This window comes from Lactuca saligna, chromosome 2, assembly GCF_052625555.1.
Source record: "Lactuca saligna cultivar CGN05327 chromosome 2, ASM5262555v1, whole genome shotgun sequence".
NCBI classification, from domain to species: Eukaryota; Viridiplantae; Streptophyta; class Magnoliopsida; order Asterales; family Asteraceae; genus Lactuca; species Lactuca saligna.
In genome coordinates this window covers 51,704,689-51,720,910 of record NC_136418.1, presented here as the reverse complement: position 1 = coordinate 51,720,910, position 16,222 = coordinate 51,704,689, and the positions used below count along the sequence as shown (strand labels likewise).

Sequence of the window (16,222 nt, the reverse complement as noted above, 5' to 3'; positions counted from 1 at the left end):
AATGATGGCCTTCAAATTAAAAGTCTTCAAGCTCTTGATTTTGCCCTTATTTAGAAATGGAATTGGAAATTTGTGCATGAATCAAGTGCTATGTGGGTGAAATTAATCAAAGATATTTATAGGGAGAATCTATTTAATGTTCGTTCTATGTCTAGTGCTGGAGTATGGTCGAGAATTGTAGGGTCTATAAATAACCTGCATCATAGTGGTATCAACCCTTATTTACCGTTAGTGAAAAACATTAGGGGTGGTCGTAATACTAAGTTCTGGTACGATTATTCGCTTGATTCAACTCCCTTGCAGGACTAGTTCAATAGTTCAATCGGTTTGCACGTACAAGATCACTCATTAGAGGGGCGCTCCTTTGGATCCTCATTGTTGCAACAAAATGGCAAGTAGAAGATCATAAACAAGTGAAACTCACATTGGTAATCCTTTACTTTTGTTATTTTTTAAAGTAAGTTTCTATAACTAGTAAAACATGGATCCTAGGATACATGTTGTAACCTCCTAAAACCCATAGTAAAAAGATTTCATTCTAAAAGGAGATATAATCATTTTCCGTAAAACCAAAAGTCACCAAAAACAATGTTTCACAACATAACATAAAATCAGAGTATCAAAATCAGAACATCTCTGAAAACAAAATAACCATTGGATGATGTGTACAACCACGTCTTCACCTTGCCCCAATCCTTAGAAATACCTTAAACATATATATCCATAACTTTAAGCCAAAGTATAGTGAGCTCCCTAAAATACCCTATACAACAACACACATACAATATGTGCACACCAGGCCAACATCATAAGGTTGGACCGCCACTGAAGCCTACAATATATAGATGGACCGCTCTCTTGAGCCTACAACATCTAGCTGAACTACTCTCCTTAGGCCTACAGTATCCAATGGATCACCCGGGTATCTTGGCATTTAGGACATAGATGGACCGCCTCAAGCCAAACACAATATATCAACATATGTACATAACAATAACAAGCAACCATAGGTAATCGTAACAAATCTACCTGCCTAACTAATCACTACAACATATTAACATCCTAACACACAAATGATACATAATATAGAACAAAGTATAGTGAAAAAAACTCACATCACAAACGAGCAGAAAAAAACCACAGCTCACACGGAATTACATATTGGTACTACGATCCACCTATACAACAATTAGAAGCAATTCCTCAATATACAACCTGAAACCCTCAATTTGACCAAAAAGTCAACTTGGTCAAAAAGTCAACATGAAACAGTCAAAGTCAACTTCGGTTGGGCACCACGTTGTGATTGCCTCATAACAAAACAGTCACGACAGATCCCACTACACATCTTGGTGAGCATACCACAATGTCGTGGAATTTTTTCTGTACCTCTTAATGGATTAATTCGGTAATACATTAAGCCTCATACTCATCCTTTTCCAGAAAGCTTCCTTACACCCACAAGCATCATTAAAATCCTTTCTCTATGGACATGCATATCTAATGCATGTCATGCACTCAAGTTAGGCCAAAATGAGAAGAATGAAGTCAAAATGCTATTCATGAAACCAAAAATTCATAAAACTTCAAATCTAAAGCATAAGGCCTCATTAGGACCTCGAGGATCCATAAAGTTGCCAACTTTATGGGATCCACCCACTCAACCCATCACAAAAATGAAGAAACATGCTTTAAAACCTAGGTCTAGAAAAGTTGGACAAAAAGACAAGAACTTGTGGGATTATAGAGATCCAATCTATGCACACGATGGTAGTACATAACTTTAATTGATAAATTCTTGCACTTAGAGCATCTCTCTTCCTTCTTCAATGGCATAAAACACCCTAATGAGCTAAAAGATGAACACAAGGAAGTTAGGGTTTGTTTATGAACTTAAGGCAGTGATGGAGGTTGAGGGTGAGCAAATACTAGCCATCACATTCTTTATATCAAGCTCTAGGCCCGAAAATTTGGGTTCTGCACTCCAGCTGCTACTACGCCAACCTTACGATGTCGTGGTAGAATTGAATGCGTGTTTTCTCATCAATTGTGACCACATCATGGCGCTCCTCCAAAACCACGTCGTAGCTACCAAAAACTCGACATTTTGAAGGTCTAAACTAATCAAGCCTAAAAAAAAGTATACCTTGGAAGGGTGTTACACATGTGTACTTAGGTATATCTTTTGAAAATTCTGCTACCTTGAGTTGTATACTTAACACTATAAATCCCAAATATAAGGTTTGACCATTTTTTAGTTTAGGCGGTTCATGTAGTTGATCCTGTGAAAAGGTCATTAAATATTTTTGCCACTAAATGTCCTTTAGTTTGTAGTGGAAAAAGGTCATAAAATCGAGGACACTAATAAAACATTGCTTGAGATCTATACACAAAGGTTTAGGACTAAAAATGTTCAACCTATTGACCCTTTTTTGGATTGCCTCTATCGAGAGACTATTCCACATCTAGAAGAATTCAAAATTGTTGGAAGAGAAGACGATGTACTACATATCATAAAGTTTTTAACCCAACCAAGAACAGAAAAAAAAACTTACAATTATGAATGGGCGGTATTGGGAAGACACCTTTGGATAAGTCGGTATACCATGATAATATAATCAAGAAAAATTTTATTGTTAAATCATGGCTATGTGTGTCAGGTTGACATCATCAATCTTCTTGCAAAGATTTTTGAATCTCTTGCTGGAAAGAAACATGAATCATACTCTAATGCCAAATTAATTATATAATGGATGGATGAGGACTTGATATGTCAACCTTTTAGGTAAGTGTGAAAATAAATGAAGTAATGGTAAAGTTGACAAAAGATGTAAATATAGGGGCCAAGTGTGAAAATGTTAGGGAAATAAGATGCACCCATTTCCCCTCGATCATAAATAACATGGAGGGGAAGATAAAATGCTCTCTCATGGTGATTTTAGTCTATTTTTCATCTAAGGTTTGATCCAAGACAAGATTTGAGCATCCTAAGCAAAGGAATGTGGAATCAGAAGCTTGGTAGGTATAATATTTTCTCTTCTAACTCTAATTTTAGAATTTAAGGTTTGGGGAAACCCCAAATGTTGAAATTTACTTCTTCTAATGGTTAGGGTTTTTGTTTCTAATCTTCATTGAATAGTTTTGATGCTTATAGTCTGAATCCAATCACTATATTGGTGGATTTGATGATTTGGATGAAAACCACATAAACTTAGAAAACCCAAATTGGGGATATTGCAATTGATGATGAAATTGGATTAGATTCTATTACCTAGATGATATTTGATAGCAACATATCCAATAGGAATGCTCAAAACCATAAATGATGGAAGAATCAAGTACTAACATGTATTTGTATTGATTTTTGGGAAATATAGTGAAAAACAATACAAGCCTAATTAGCCATTTTTACCCTAATATTTGAAACTAAGTTCTTTTTACTAACATTCAAAACTAGAAAAATGAAATCGTAGTTTTCTCAACAAATTATGGCCGGAATGAAAATTTGTTGATTTTCGTGGCAAACCATTAGTATGTTGTAACAAACTACCCAATAAATTTGTTCTAGTAGTGTTAGGTGACGGTTAAAGTTAGTTACTTAGTTCTACAATATATTAACAAAGTCTAACTCATGTATAAGTTCTGTCACCAAATGGCTTCTTGCCCACCGGTATTTGGTATTATCCTTCTTCTTTGAGGTTAAGTGTTCAAGTCCCGATGTGTACACAGATAAATTAATTTAGGAATAGTTTAGTATATCTGCGGTTTCAAAAAAAAGTATAAAGTCTGTCAATAAATACATGAAAAAAAATTATAATACTTTCAATGGATCGTCATTCATATAAACATTAAGCAAGGCAACAACCTATTAAGGTAGAATGAACTTACGCATATATATATATATATATATATATATATATATATATATATATATATATATATATATATATATACAGAGAGAGAGAGAGAGAGAGGTGAGTTCAATTGAGAAAATAAAAAAGGTTGAGAATGGGGGAATCATTCTCAGCCACTCATTTAATCTAAGCATAAAAAGACATGGTGACAAACTTGTAAATATGTTAATAACCTTTAATCTCAAATACGTAACTATAGAGAATTCGATAACAGTTCGTTTATCATCAAAAATTTTCCTCCAACCTTCAATAATAATCCATATTTCTTCAACTGTTCATGAAATTGGAATCAGAGTTCTGGACTCGCAGTCACAGTCGACATTAAAGGATTCAGAATTAGTACTCACAGGTTACCAATCGGATTTTCGGAAATCAAAATCAAAATGAGAAATCGATCAGACATAGGATGTCGCATCTGATGTCGAAATCGGAAGTATATGATGATTTGGAATTGATAACTTGATGTTTTTAACATTTTTAAAATAGTTAACTTGTATGTACTCCAATTGTTTGATGAAATGCATAAACTAAATTACCACGCTATATTCACATATGAATATGTTTTTTCACCTGAATCAATATATGATTATTAACAAATATACAAGTTTGTATGTTATGCATATGTGAATAACATATAAAAATTATATATATTTGTGAAAATACCTTCAAATATTCATAAGTGAATATATTCACAAGTGAATATACCTTGTAATATTCATATGTGAATATACTGTGTAATATTCATAAGTGAATATATCATTTAATATTCACAAATGAATATACTACGTAATATTCACATGTGATATACCATGTAATACTATGTAATATTCACATATGAAATATCATTTAATATTCATAAGTGAATATACCATCTAATATTCACAAGTGAATATACTATGTTAATATTCATAAGTGAATGCATCGTCCAATATTAAAATATGAATATACTATGTTTATTATATGCTATATTCATATATGAATGATACTTAAATTGTAAAAAAAAAATCATAATTTTTGTTCATAAGTGAATAACGAATGTACTGTAATAAAATCTGATGCATTTTTATTCACTTATGAATAATGATAGCTGAAAATATATAAAAAAAATTATCTTAAAACTATATCAATATGGATGTCTATTTGTAGAGAATAAAAAATCATGAACTTTGGTATATTTAAAATCATTTTTTGATAAAAATAGCTTCTAAAAATTAAAAAAAAACGAAAAAAACTATGTTTTTGTATATATTAAGGTAATGATTAAAATGGTTTAAGGAAATATATTTTGTTGGAAAATACATGTGTATTCCTTTCCCATTTCCGCCGGTACGTTGAGATGGGCATGTGTGGGCAACGCCCCTGTGGCGTTATCCAATGTGGCAGCGCCCTAAAGGGGGAACACCCCCCCCCCCCCTCCCGTTATTGTGTGTTATGTTAAGTCGCGTGATTGTGGTAACATTTCGTAACGCGTAAAATTTGACCGTTTACAAATTCAAACCGTTTAAAAACGGTAACTTTAAATATAAAAAAAATCACTAATTGCATTTTCTTTTTATACATACATATATATATATATATATATATATATATATATATATATATATATATATATATATATACCTCATTCTTTTTACTACACATATTTCTGTATATCTATCTCTATTTCTATATCACTCAAAACACAAACACAAAAATCAATCAACTATGAATGAATTTGATCCGGCTCATCCGTACAATGATGATAACGACGAAGACGATTTGTTCGTGAGTATGATGTACCAGTATTACACAGACAACCTACTACAGCCAGATCCAGCTCCACTACTCACGCAACGTGCAGCGTTAAATAGAGATCGTGAGGAAGGGCATCAGCAACTAGTTAATGATTACTTTGAGGAAAATTGTGTCTACCAGCCAAGCGATTTCAAAAGAAGATTTCGTTTGCGAAAAAATATCTTTGAAATGATAGCCAACGCTATGGAAGCAAGGTATCGTTTGATTCAACTTTTATAATTTACAAAATGTCACTTTTAGATAAAATAAATAAAAATTTACATGTTTAATATTTAATTAGGTATCGTTTGTTTATTATATAATTAGGTATTGTTTGTTTCAACTTTTATAATTTATAAAATGTTACTTTTAGATAAAAATAAATATAATTTTTACGTGTTTAATATTTATTTAGGTATGAATTTTTCCAAATGAGATATGATGCCAGAGGCAAACGAGGCTTCACAGGTTTGCAAAAATGTGTTGCTGCAATTAAACTTATGGCAATGGGGGAGTCGCCCGATTCTGTTGACAATTATATGAGAATGTCTAAGAGGACCGCACGAGAAAGTTTGTATTTATTGGCAACAGGTGTTGTCAAAACCTTCGGTGACCAATATTTACGCAAACCTTCATTTCGTGATATGCAACAATTATATGTGGCACATGAAGAAAGACATGGTTTTCTGGGTATGCTTGGGAGCATTGATTGCACACACTGGAAATGGAGAAATTGCCCCGTGGCGTGGAAAGGCTAGTATTCGAGCGGTCATCATGGAGCGCCTTCGTTGGTATTAGAGGCTGTTGCTTCACAAGATTTATGGATTTGGCCTGCTTTTTTCGGGGTTGCGGGTTCTAACAACGATGTTAACGTTCTAGATCAATCATCGATATTTGACGATTTTTCGTCAGGAAAAGCCCCAGATGCTCCTTTCACAGTGAATGGAAATGAATATAAGTTCGGGTATTACCTTACATACGAAATATATCCAGAATATTCTACGTTTGTGAAGGCGTTTCGACATCCAATAGATCTAAGGGACAAATATTTCAAGAGACGACAAGAAGGAGCACGTAAGGACGTTGAACGTGCTTTTGGGGTTTTGAAATCAAAATGGCACATTGTTGAACATGCGGCGAGACCTTATGAGTTAGATACTCTACGATATATCATGTATGTATGTATCATAATGCATAACATGGTTGTTGAAGATAGAGGACGCAATATTGCAACGTATTCTCCTACGGAACCAAGACATGTGCAATTTCAACCTGGGACATCAGAATATTTACATAGAGTGGTCGATATTCAAGATCAGCGAAACCACAAGCAACTCTGTGAAGACTTGGCGGATTACATGTATGTTGATCACGAAGATGAAGATGAATAGTTTTAGGGCAAAAAATGTAGGTTTTATTATCTTTTTTTTTGTTATTTATTTTAGGTTTTTAAATGTTTTTGTGTTTTGTTGTAATTTTTTTAATGTTGTTTTTAATTTAAGATTTATTAAAATTTTATTTTTTACTTTTCAAATATAAATAAATAAATAAATAACAAATTCGAAATATAGAAAAAAAAACATCAAAAAAAAAATAAAAAATAAAATGGAAAATAATTGGTGTTATCACATGTTATTAGATGTTGTGCATTTCCACCTTAGGTGTTATAATACCATGTATGAGTAGGATGCTGATATGACACCTTTTGGGTGTGGTAACATGTGATAAATAGTAGTCTGAAGGCTTTTGCGGTAAAAATAAATGAGTGGTTGAGAATGATTTCTGCTATTCTCAATCTTTTTTTTTCTCAGTTGAACCCTTATATATATATATATATATATATATATATATATATATATATATATATATATATATATATATATATATATATATATATATATATATATATATATATATATATATATATATAAAACCAGTTTACCACATTCTTCGTTTAAGGTGTGGATACCAAATTTTATTACGGCAACCGATTGCAACAAAAAGAAAGAGTTTAATTATTTACTTAAAGACATCACCATCTATGATAAACTTAAATACAAATTTGCTTCAAAAAGTACATTATCATCCGCCAACAACATCTTCCGATTAAAGAAAGCATCACAGTATCTGAAAATTAGACTTTGCACTCAGAATACATGACTAGAATCTTGGATTTTGATAGTAAAGTCTATGTTTTCTCTGCATACTGAAGTGACTCCTAGAACCAAATGCTTGTTGAAAAAATTCAGCAGTTATATCCATCTGATACATGCCATATGATAGCATTGACATTAAAATCGACAAGGTGATAAAGATTGGTACCCAAACTAACTTGTCCTGATAATAAATGAAGAAACAGGTACAAAAACAGAACAACATCGATGCTACTGAGAACAAGAGTCCTGCTATGCCTGTCATCAGTTTTCTATGTACTGATTGCAGAAAATCATGTTGCCTTTTTATGTGAATAGATAAGAATATGAGGATCGAAATGGAAGAGGATGACAAAGAGAGGGCATTAAATATGGAGAAGATTATGAACACTTGGTTACGGCGGAAAATAGGAATACCATTATCTTGATTGTAACCCCCTGGGAGTGTAAAAGCTGCTGTGAATCCAATGGTAGCTATGACCGCTGCAACCACCAAGCACTGGTTCGCTGTCTCTTTGATGGATTTTTCATGTGCAGAGAATAGTTCTTTGTGCTCAAGCATGAACAATTCATATGGTGTTTGACCATTGTTGTTCTTCGTTTCATGGTGAAAAGGAGAGATGTTAGCCTCTACTTCCTACGACGTCAAAAAAATGTGATTATTTTACCTGGTTTGTATTTCAAATGTAAAACTGAAAGCTGTTCATCATATTCAAAGTCCTCTAAAATATACAACATAGATTGTTGTGTATGGCAAAAATTAAGTTGGTGTGTTACTATTTGAATAACCTCATATGAAACATTTAATTTGACATCATAGATCTTGAACCTGTAAAATGAAGTAACTAGTCCAAATAAAGTATCGATCGAGTAAGCTAGCACTTAACATAAGTAATATATTAGATTGTCATGAGCCATTGAAACTATCCAACTCTAATATAATTTTAGTATTCTTGTATGAAGTTGATGAGATCAGTGGTCTATCTTCTTCTAGTACAACCCAGGGAGAGATGGTTGTAGAAGAAAATAAACCATTTGTGTGCTCCTGTGTGTTTTAAATTTAGAAAATCTCCACATGTGAAGGTTTTCTAAAACGTCACTTTTAACCACTCGAACTCCAACCTCTTAATTTTCTTTTATGTTTTGTACATTTTGGCCCTTGGCCTTGCATGATAGGGTTTCATTTTCCACCCTTTTTATATTTAAATATGAAATCATTATTACTTTTTGGTAAATTAGTATATTTAATTATATATAGAAAAATTAAAAATATTTCATAGAAATTATTATATCAATTAAATGTATTTGGCGAAACTTTAGAAACAATATATATATATATATATATATATATATATATATATATATATATATATATATATATATTTAAAATTAAAAAATATTTTGGTCACATGTGTAATAGGATTTTATTGTTTTTATTTATTTAAATTTAATTGTTAACTTATGCTATTTTTCGATGATATAACATACTATATATCTTGAAAAATGATAAATCATAAGACGGAATTTTATGACAAAAGATAAGTATAACTTTGTTAAAACCAATTAATAGAGAAAGTTTTGTGAAAATAAGTTAAATTAGAGGAAGCTTAGGTAACAAGTATTAAAGAGTGTAACCATTGGAGATGCTCTATTAGTGGCATGCCAAACCAGATTCAAGAAAAATAAATATTGTAATAACTGGTTAGCTAGTTTGTACCCGTATAAACGCTACAACTGGTAAATGTAGGAACAAATTGGCATATGCAAAAAGCTATGGTCCGAGAATCTCAGACAAATGGAAGTACATACCATGAACCATAACATGTCATGTTGCACTTGTAGACCAAGTGCTGAAGTTTCGTGAGGTCTATTTGTCTTTGACCTCTTCCCAGCTAAGTGCAACATGTTATTTCCTTCCACGTCTTGGAGAGATGTTATCATGTTTTGCATTGAGCCGAGCTCATAGAGAAGGCAGTAGATATCTACATGACGGTGTGAGACAGCAACATGAAATATACTTTGGTTGTTATCGTCTGTCTTCCATACTAAATCAGGATATTCACGGATGAGCTCAACTAGAAATTTAGTATTTCCCCTCTCTGCAGCTATGAATAGTACTCGTGAAGAGTGCTTTGGCTTTTTCTTTCCATCTTTGGTAATAATTATGTCTGATGGTCCTTTGATAACGTCTGCAGGGCCTCTGAGAATGTCATCAATTGTATCGATGGGCAACTTCAGAATATTTGACCAAACGATTCGAAGTAATCGCGTGGCATCAGTCAGTTCTTCTGCAGGATCTAGTAAGAAACCAAGTTAAGGACACCATATACTTTTTGAGTAATTTATAAGTGATCTATAAATCTGGCTAAAAGATATGTAGTGGAGAAATAAATAAGAATAGAAATACTAACATCGATGTATGGCTCTCCGGTAAAACGGCGGTGTATGATTCAGTTCAAATGCATTCGTCTTTCGAGCAAGAACTTGGAGTACATTCCCATTAAGAGCAAGTTCTGGTCGCTCAGTCACTATAGTCAAGGCAATATCTACAAAATATTTAACAGTCACTTAAAGCGGTAAGATGTTACATTTCCAACAAACTCTAAATACAATCGCCTTAACAATTTTCCTTTGAAATTAACCCATCCTAAAAAAAAGATCATGCATACTATCATGTAAGAAGAATGGACATGAAAAAATTTGGTGTAGAAAACTTGGGAGTTTAATCTCACGACCCAGATAAAAGAACAAGAAAGGTGCAACAACTACTTACCAAACATATCAACCTCTACACAGTTTTGGAGAACCTGACTACGATTCTGATCTGTCCAAAGATCACCGGTCATCTGCCTAGAATTGTGAAAGAGATAACGCACAATGTCATTTCCATGTATTGATGCCATATGAAGTGGCATCATTCCTTGATTACCAGGAATTTCCAGCAGGGCCTTATTCTTTTGAATTAATATCTTAGCAATTTCGACATTTCCACTTTCTGCTGCTAAACACAGTGCGGTGTTGTGGTGCATGTTCTGAAGTTGTAATTGTTGGTTTGTCATCTTACTCAATAGATTATTTACAAACTGTTTCCCGTACTCGGTTCTTTTTGTGGATGCTGCAATGTGAAGAGCAGTATCATAATTTTGACTGATACCAAACCCTACCAGATCTAGATGTTGATGTTTGTCAAAGATGTCCTGAGCAGCCTTCCAATCACCTTCCATTGATGCATTATAAAGAGGAACACAGATTTTGTGGTAGTCGTCTCTATTTCCTTTGAAGCAATAACAGATGATAGGTTAATCAAATATTGATCATAATAAGCAGCTAATACTTTTAATTACTTGAATACCATTTCAAAGAATTCTCTATATATGCTTGGTATGAGGTGTGCAAGTTAAAACTTAATAGAATATTTTTTTTTTAACAAAAGTAATTTCTGGTCGACGTTAATTACATCAAATCATCATTAAGGGATCTTATAAATTAAAATTTATATCAGAGTTTACCAAGTAGATCTCCACAAGGCAGATTCCGTGGTGGAGAAGTATATGAAGCCAAATAATTCATTTTGTCCCTCCGCTGGCCACCGATGGGATCTATGGATGCGCTTCCGGGTTTTTGACTAGATAGCGCACCTGCATGATGACACTGTTAGTAAAATGAAATCCAAAAAGGACACCATGCATGCATGGGTGATGTATGTATCTGAAACCAGATAATATATCGAAATTTTGAAACTACCTAAAATCAATATATAGACCAGTAAATTTCACTTTATGAATCTGTATACATTAGAGTAAGTATGTGTGAAATTTCTGAAGACACCAATGCAATTTATAAGCCAAATTTATGGGTTAGGTGAAGATTAACCGTTATTTAAAATTGCTTGATTCTGAGTAACAACAAACGCTAATTGTAAGGAAAGAGACGAGTACGTATAAAATTATAGATAATATAGATAATATAAGTAGACTTTGATGGGTTAGTTGAAGGTCAATGCTTATAATAAAATTAAATCATTCTTAATAATAACAACCTCTAATGAGTTGTCATGAAAGTCATAGTTTTCTTAATTATTCATCCTTAGTCTTTACCTATTTAACTGTTATTAAAAAACTCTAATAAATTAGTTTTTAATTAATTACAACGTTGTATGTTTTGACACGGAAGAAATATTATTACAAAGTCAATCCAGAAATCTAAAGAAAATATTATATCCTGCTGGATGTATTTGTATTTGTTTTCTGGTATATATGTTATGATAGTTAGCATGTATTAATATTTAATAGATATATTTCAAATTATTATGTTCTATATTACAATATAGAATTATATCAAAAGGTAAATGAAACTATACCAGTTAAATTAAAAGATCATTCTAGTTTATATATGAAATATTATATGTTAACTATTAAAACATAAAATATAATGATATATTAATATTTTAGATAAGTAATAATGACAGAAGGTAAAAACAAAAGAAAAGAAAAGAAACTTAGCAAAGTGTATGTTCTAAACTTGTAACTTAAGAAAGGTATAACTTAGTAGACACCTTCAATTCTGATTCGATACCATTTTCCACTACACACGCCACCAAATGAATCTCCATTTCCATTCATTGTGTCTCTCTTTGTTCCACCATCTCACAGATTCTTATTGTTTTCTATCTTTCTTCCACCATTCACCCCCTCTTCCAATCTCTTCTAAACAGTGAAAATGGCTGAAGCATTAGTCACTGTTGCTGCTGAGGGAATATTGAAAAAGGTGTTGTCTATTGCTGCGGGCGAACTCGCCATTGCATGGGGTTACGAAGAAAAGCTGACCAGCCTTCACAGAACATTAGACCTGATTCGTGCCAAGTTACGTGATGCGGAGCAAAAAAAGGAATCAGAGGTTGTGATGGTGTGGCTGAAGCAGCTAAAAGATGTAGTGGGTGAAGCTGATGATGTTGTATATCAAATCAAAAGACACGCAAGGAAACCGACAAATAATATTGTGAATTATATGTCGATTAGTTGCGAATAATAAATTCAATTATTATTATTAAATTTACCAAGTTTCGTCCGAAACCAGATCTATCCTTCTCGATTAGATCTGATTGTAAGAAAGGTAGAAGAAGACTGTCTTGTTATTGGACGAATTAACCACAAGACAGAAAAGTAAAACCGACCTGTTGATTGCTGACTTGATCTTGAAGCAACTGCACGGATCAGATTCCTGTCCTTAAAGGTTCTTACTTCGCTTGTATTGGCTGTAAGCAACAGAGTAAAACCCCAGGATTTAATGCAGCTAGATCGATATTCCAACAGCACTGGAAATCGACAAACACAAAGCGACTACTCAGAAACTAGAAGAAAAACGCAGAGAGAGGGAGAGAGCTTTGAGAATTCGTGTGTGTTCTGAATGGCTCCTAGAGGGCTATATTTATAGGTATCGAAACCCTAGAAGGCATAAACCAGGCCCCCATAGGCCGGCCCCAGAAACCCTAGGGCGACAGCTTGCTCTCCAAGCAAGCCGTTTCCTGATCCTTCTAGAATGCCCCGATGACTTATCCATTACGAAGTCAAATCGGCTTGACCCGAACTCACCAAAAATAAAAGCTCCTCAGCTCCCAGCGACCGATGCATCGTGCAAAGTGCGCCTAAATCGCGCCATTTCGCGCACTCGCGGCGTCGGCTAGTGCTAGGCTAGGCTAGGCGCGCGCGTGGGCTTGGCCCATTCCTTTGATCCACTAAAGCCTTTGAAGGCTTACCAAGGGAATAGGCTTATAAACCCTCAAAGGTTTCTTCTCCCCACCAATGTGGGATACAAAGGAAATTGCCAACTTGCAATTCCTTTATATATATATATATATAAAGTTCCAACAATCCCCCACCAAGTTGGTAAGTTTCCTTTCACTCAGACAGATGATGTCACTCGGGTGTCACGAAGATTAAACCCTAGTTTAATGAGAACAAACAAGAAGAGACCGATTCAATGGTATCCTTATAGGTTTAAACCATGAACCTTAATGACCTCTCCGGTTTACCCCCACACACCACAAGTCATATTTGTGTTCTCCCTGAGCGCTTTTATGGCCATGCGCTATAAATCCTTTTCATGACCCTTTAGAAGATAAACCACTAATCTTCACTTGAGGCGGCACCACCTCTAGATCATATAGGCATAGTTTTACAACATCTTCGTTGCTTAGATGTCTCCAAAACTACGTTAAGAGTCGTAACTCAACCTCATTCTCGGCAACGACGCACTATCCTATCTCACATGGATCTATCATGAATGATAGTACCTTCTATCGTTAGTGATTTCGTTGTTACCCTTTAAACTTGAAAATTAGGAGCACTAATGTCAAGTTGGGTTTCCATCACTAAACGATTCTATTGTGGTTTTAGACCCATGACTCTCGTGGTAGATGTAACCAAATCTCTCGTCAGAGGTTTGGTGAACGGATCTGCCAAGTTCCTACTTGTCTTGACATAGACAACCTTGATGGTACCACTTTCAATTAGTTGTCTCACAAAATTGTGACGTAGACCTACATGTCTTGACTTCCCATTATATACCGCATTATATACTTTAGACAGTGTGGCCTCACTGTCACAGTACATGGGTATTGAAGGCATCGGAATATCCCACAAACGTATATCCATAAGTAGATCTCGAATCCACTCTGCCTCTTTGCCTGCTGCTGCTAAGGCAATTAGCTCAGCTTCCATCGTTGAATGAGCTATGCATGTCTGTTTCTTGCTCGCCCAAGAAATAGCACCACCAGCTAGAGTATAAATCCAACCACTTGTGGATTTTGAATCACTGGTGTGATCAATCCAGCTGGCATCAGAATAACCTTCAAGTATTCCATTAGATGACGAATATGTCAATTCAAAAGTACTTGTCCTTTTCAGGTATCCTAGTACTCTACCTACTGCTTTCCAGTGCTCCGTCCCTGGATTAACTGTATACTGACTCAACTTGCTTACAACGAATGCGATGTCAGGTCGCATGCAGTGAGTAGCATACATGATGCTCCCAACTGCACTAGCATATTCTAGTTGGGCCACAGCTCGACCAGAATTCACCTTAAGTTTCACACTTGAATCAAAAGGAGTGTTAAATTCCTTAATGTTCAAATGTTGAAACTTTGTCAGAATTTTCTCTATGTAATGAGATTGACTCAGAGAAATCTGACCACCCGTCCTCTTCACCTTGATACCAAGAATAGTATCTACTTCTCCAAGATCTTTCATCTTAAAGTTCGAGGATAGGTATTTCTTCGTCTCAAGAATACCTTCTAGGTGAGTGCCAATGATCAACATATCATCAACATAAAGACATATAACTACTATGTAATCAGATGTATGTTTTGAGTAAATACATCTGTCAGCACTATTGTGCTGAAAACCAAAGGCAGTCACAGTGGTGTCAAATCTCTCATGCCACTGTTTAGGAGCTTGTTTCAACCCGTACAAAGACTTGAAAAGTCTACATACTTTGTTTTCTTGTCCAGGTATTACGAAACCTTCAGGTTGCTCCAGGTAAATCTCCTCTTTGAGATAACCATTCAGAAAGGCTGTCTTCACATCCATTTGATGAATGTACAATCCCTTCAAAGCTGATATTGCTATGAGAGTTCTAATTGAGCTAATTCTAGCAACTGGGGCATAGGTATCAAAATAATCGATCCCTTCTCGCTGCCTATAGCCCTTTGCAACCAACCTTGCTTTATAAGCAGATATGGATCCATCAGGATGATATTTCTTCTTGAAAATCCATTTGGATCCTATGGGTCTTCTCTCCTTGGGTAAATCAACTAACTCCCAAGTTCCATTACCCATAATTGAATCCATTTCGTCATTGATTGCTTCCTTCCACAGAGGAGCATCCCGAGACGTCATGGCTTCAGTAAAGGTCTTAGGATCATCATCCAAATTAATTGAAAAGATGACCTCTCTCGTCACTTTCTTTTGTGTTCCTTCGACCAAATAAGAATAGAAATCCTCTCCAAAGGTTTTCTCAATTCTAGCCCTAGTACTTTTCCTTGGTTCCTCCACAATGGGAGGAGGTGGGAGTATTTCTCGAGAGGTACTTGTAGGTGTTGTATGACTAGAGTTTTCTTCATCCTTAGAAAACTTGTCCTCAAAGAATTCCACATCTCTGGATTCCACAACAACACCAGACTCAATATCTAGTAATCGGTAAGCCTTGCTATTTTGAGCATATCCAATAAATATACTCTTATTAGCTCGTGCTCCCAATTTGGTTCGCTTAGGATCGGGAGTCCGATAATAAGCAACACACCCCCACACTTTCAAGTAGTCTAGGTTAGGCTTTCTACCTTTCCACAACTCATAAGGGCTTGTAGGAATCACACGACTAGTGATC

General features: G+C 34.6%; 2 protein-coding genes across 4 annotated transcripts; one reads left to right on the top strand and one right to left on the bottom strand.

Annotated features, from left to right (window-relative positions):
- Positions 1 to 5,618: 5,618 nt before the first annotated feature.
- LOC145029721 (uncharacterized) lies at positions 5,619 to 7,078 on the top strand. Its single transcript, XM_078978201.1, has 3 exons — positions 5,619 to 5,902; positions 6,103 to 6,377; positions 6,486 to 7,078. The coding sequence occupies exons 1-3, from the start codon at positions 5,619 to 5,621 to the stop codon at positions 7,076 to 7,078; spliced, it is 1,152 nt and encodes a 383-aa protein (XP_078834327.1).
- Positions 7,079 to 7,724: 646 nt separating this feature from the next.
- Positions 7,725 to 13,218, bottom strand: LOC145030953 (uncharacterized). Of its 3 annotated transcripts, XM_078979394.1 has the most exons (7): positions 13,014 to 13,218; positions 12,396 to 12,688; positions 11,350 to 11,478; positions 10,614 to 11,114; positions 10,252 to 10,386; positions 9,650 to 10,137; positions 7,725 to 8,477 (listed from the first exon to the last, which is right to left on the bottom strand). In XM_078979394.1, exons 2-7 carry the CDS (start codon positions 12,460 to 12,462, stop codon positions 7,848 to 7,850), a joined length of 1,950 nt encoding a protein of 649 aa, XP_078835520.1. In that variant the 5' UTR covers positions 12,463 to 12,688; positions 13,014 to 13,218; the 3' UTR covers positions 7,725 to 7,847. The 3 variants fall into 3 exon arrangements, with proteins under 3 accessions (XP_078835520.1, XP_078835521.1, XP_078835522.1); XM_078979395.1 differs by lacking the exon at positions 13,014 to 13,218 and having other exon boundaries at positions 12,396 to 12,962; XM_078979396.1 differs by lacking the exons at positions 12,396 to 12,688; positions 13,014 to 13,218 and adding an exon at positions 11,585 to 11,649.
- Positions 13,219 to 16,222: the final 3,004 nt, after the last annotated feature.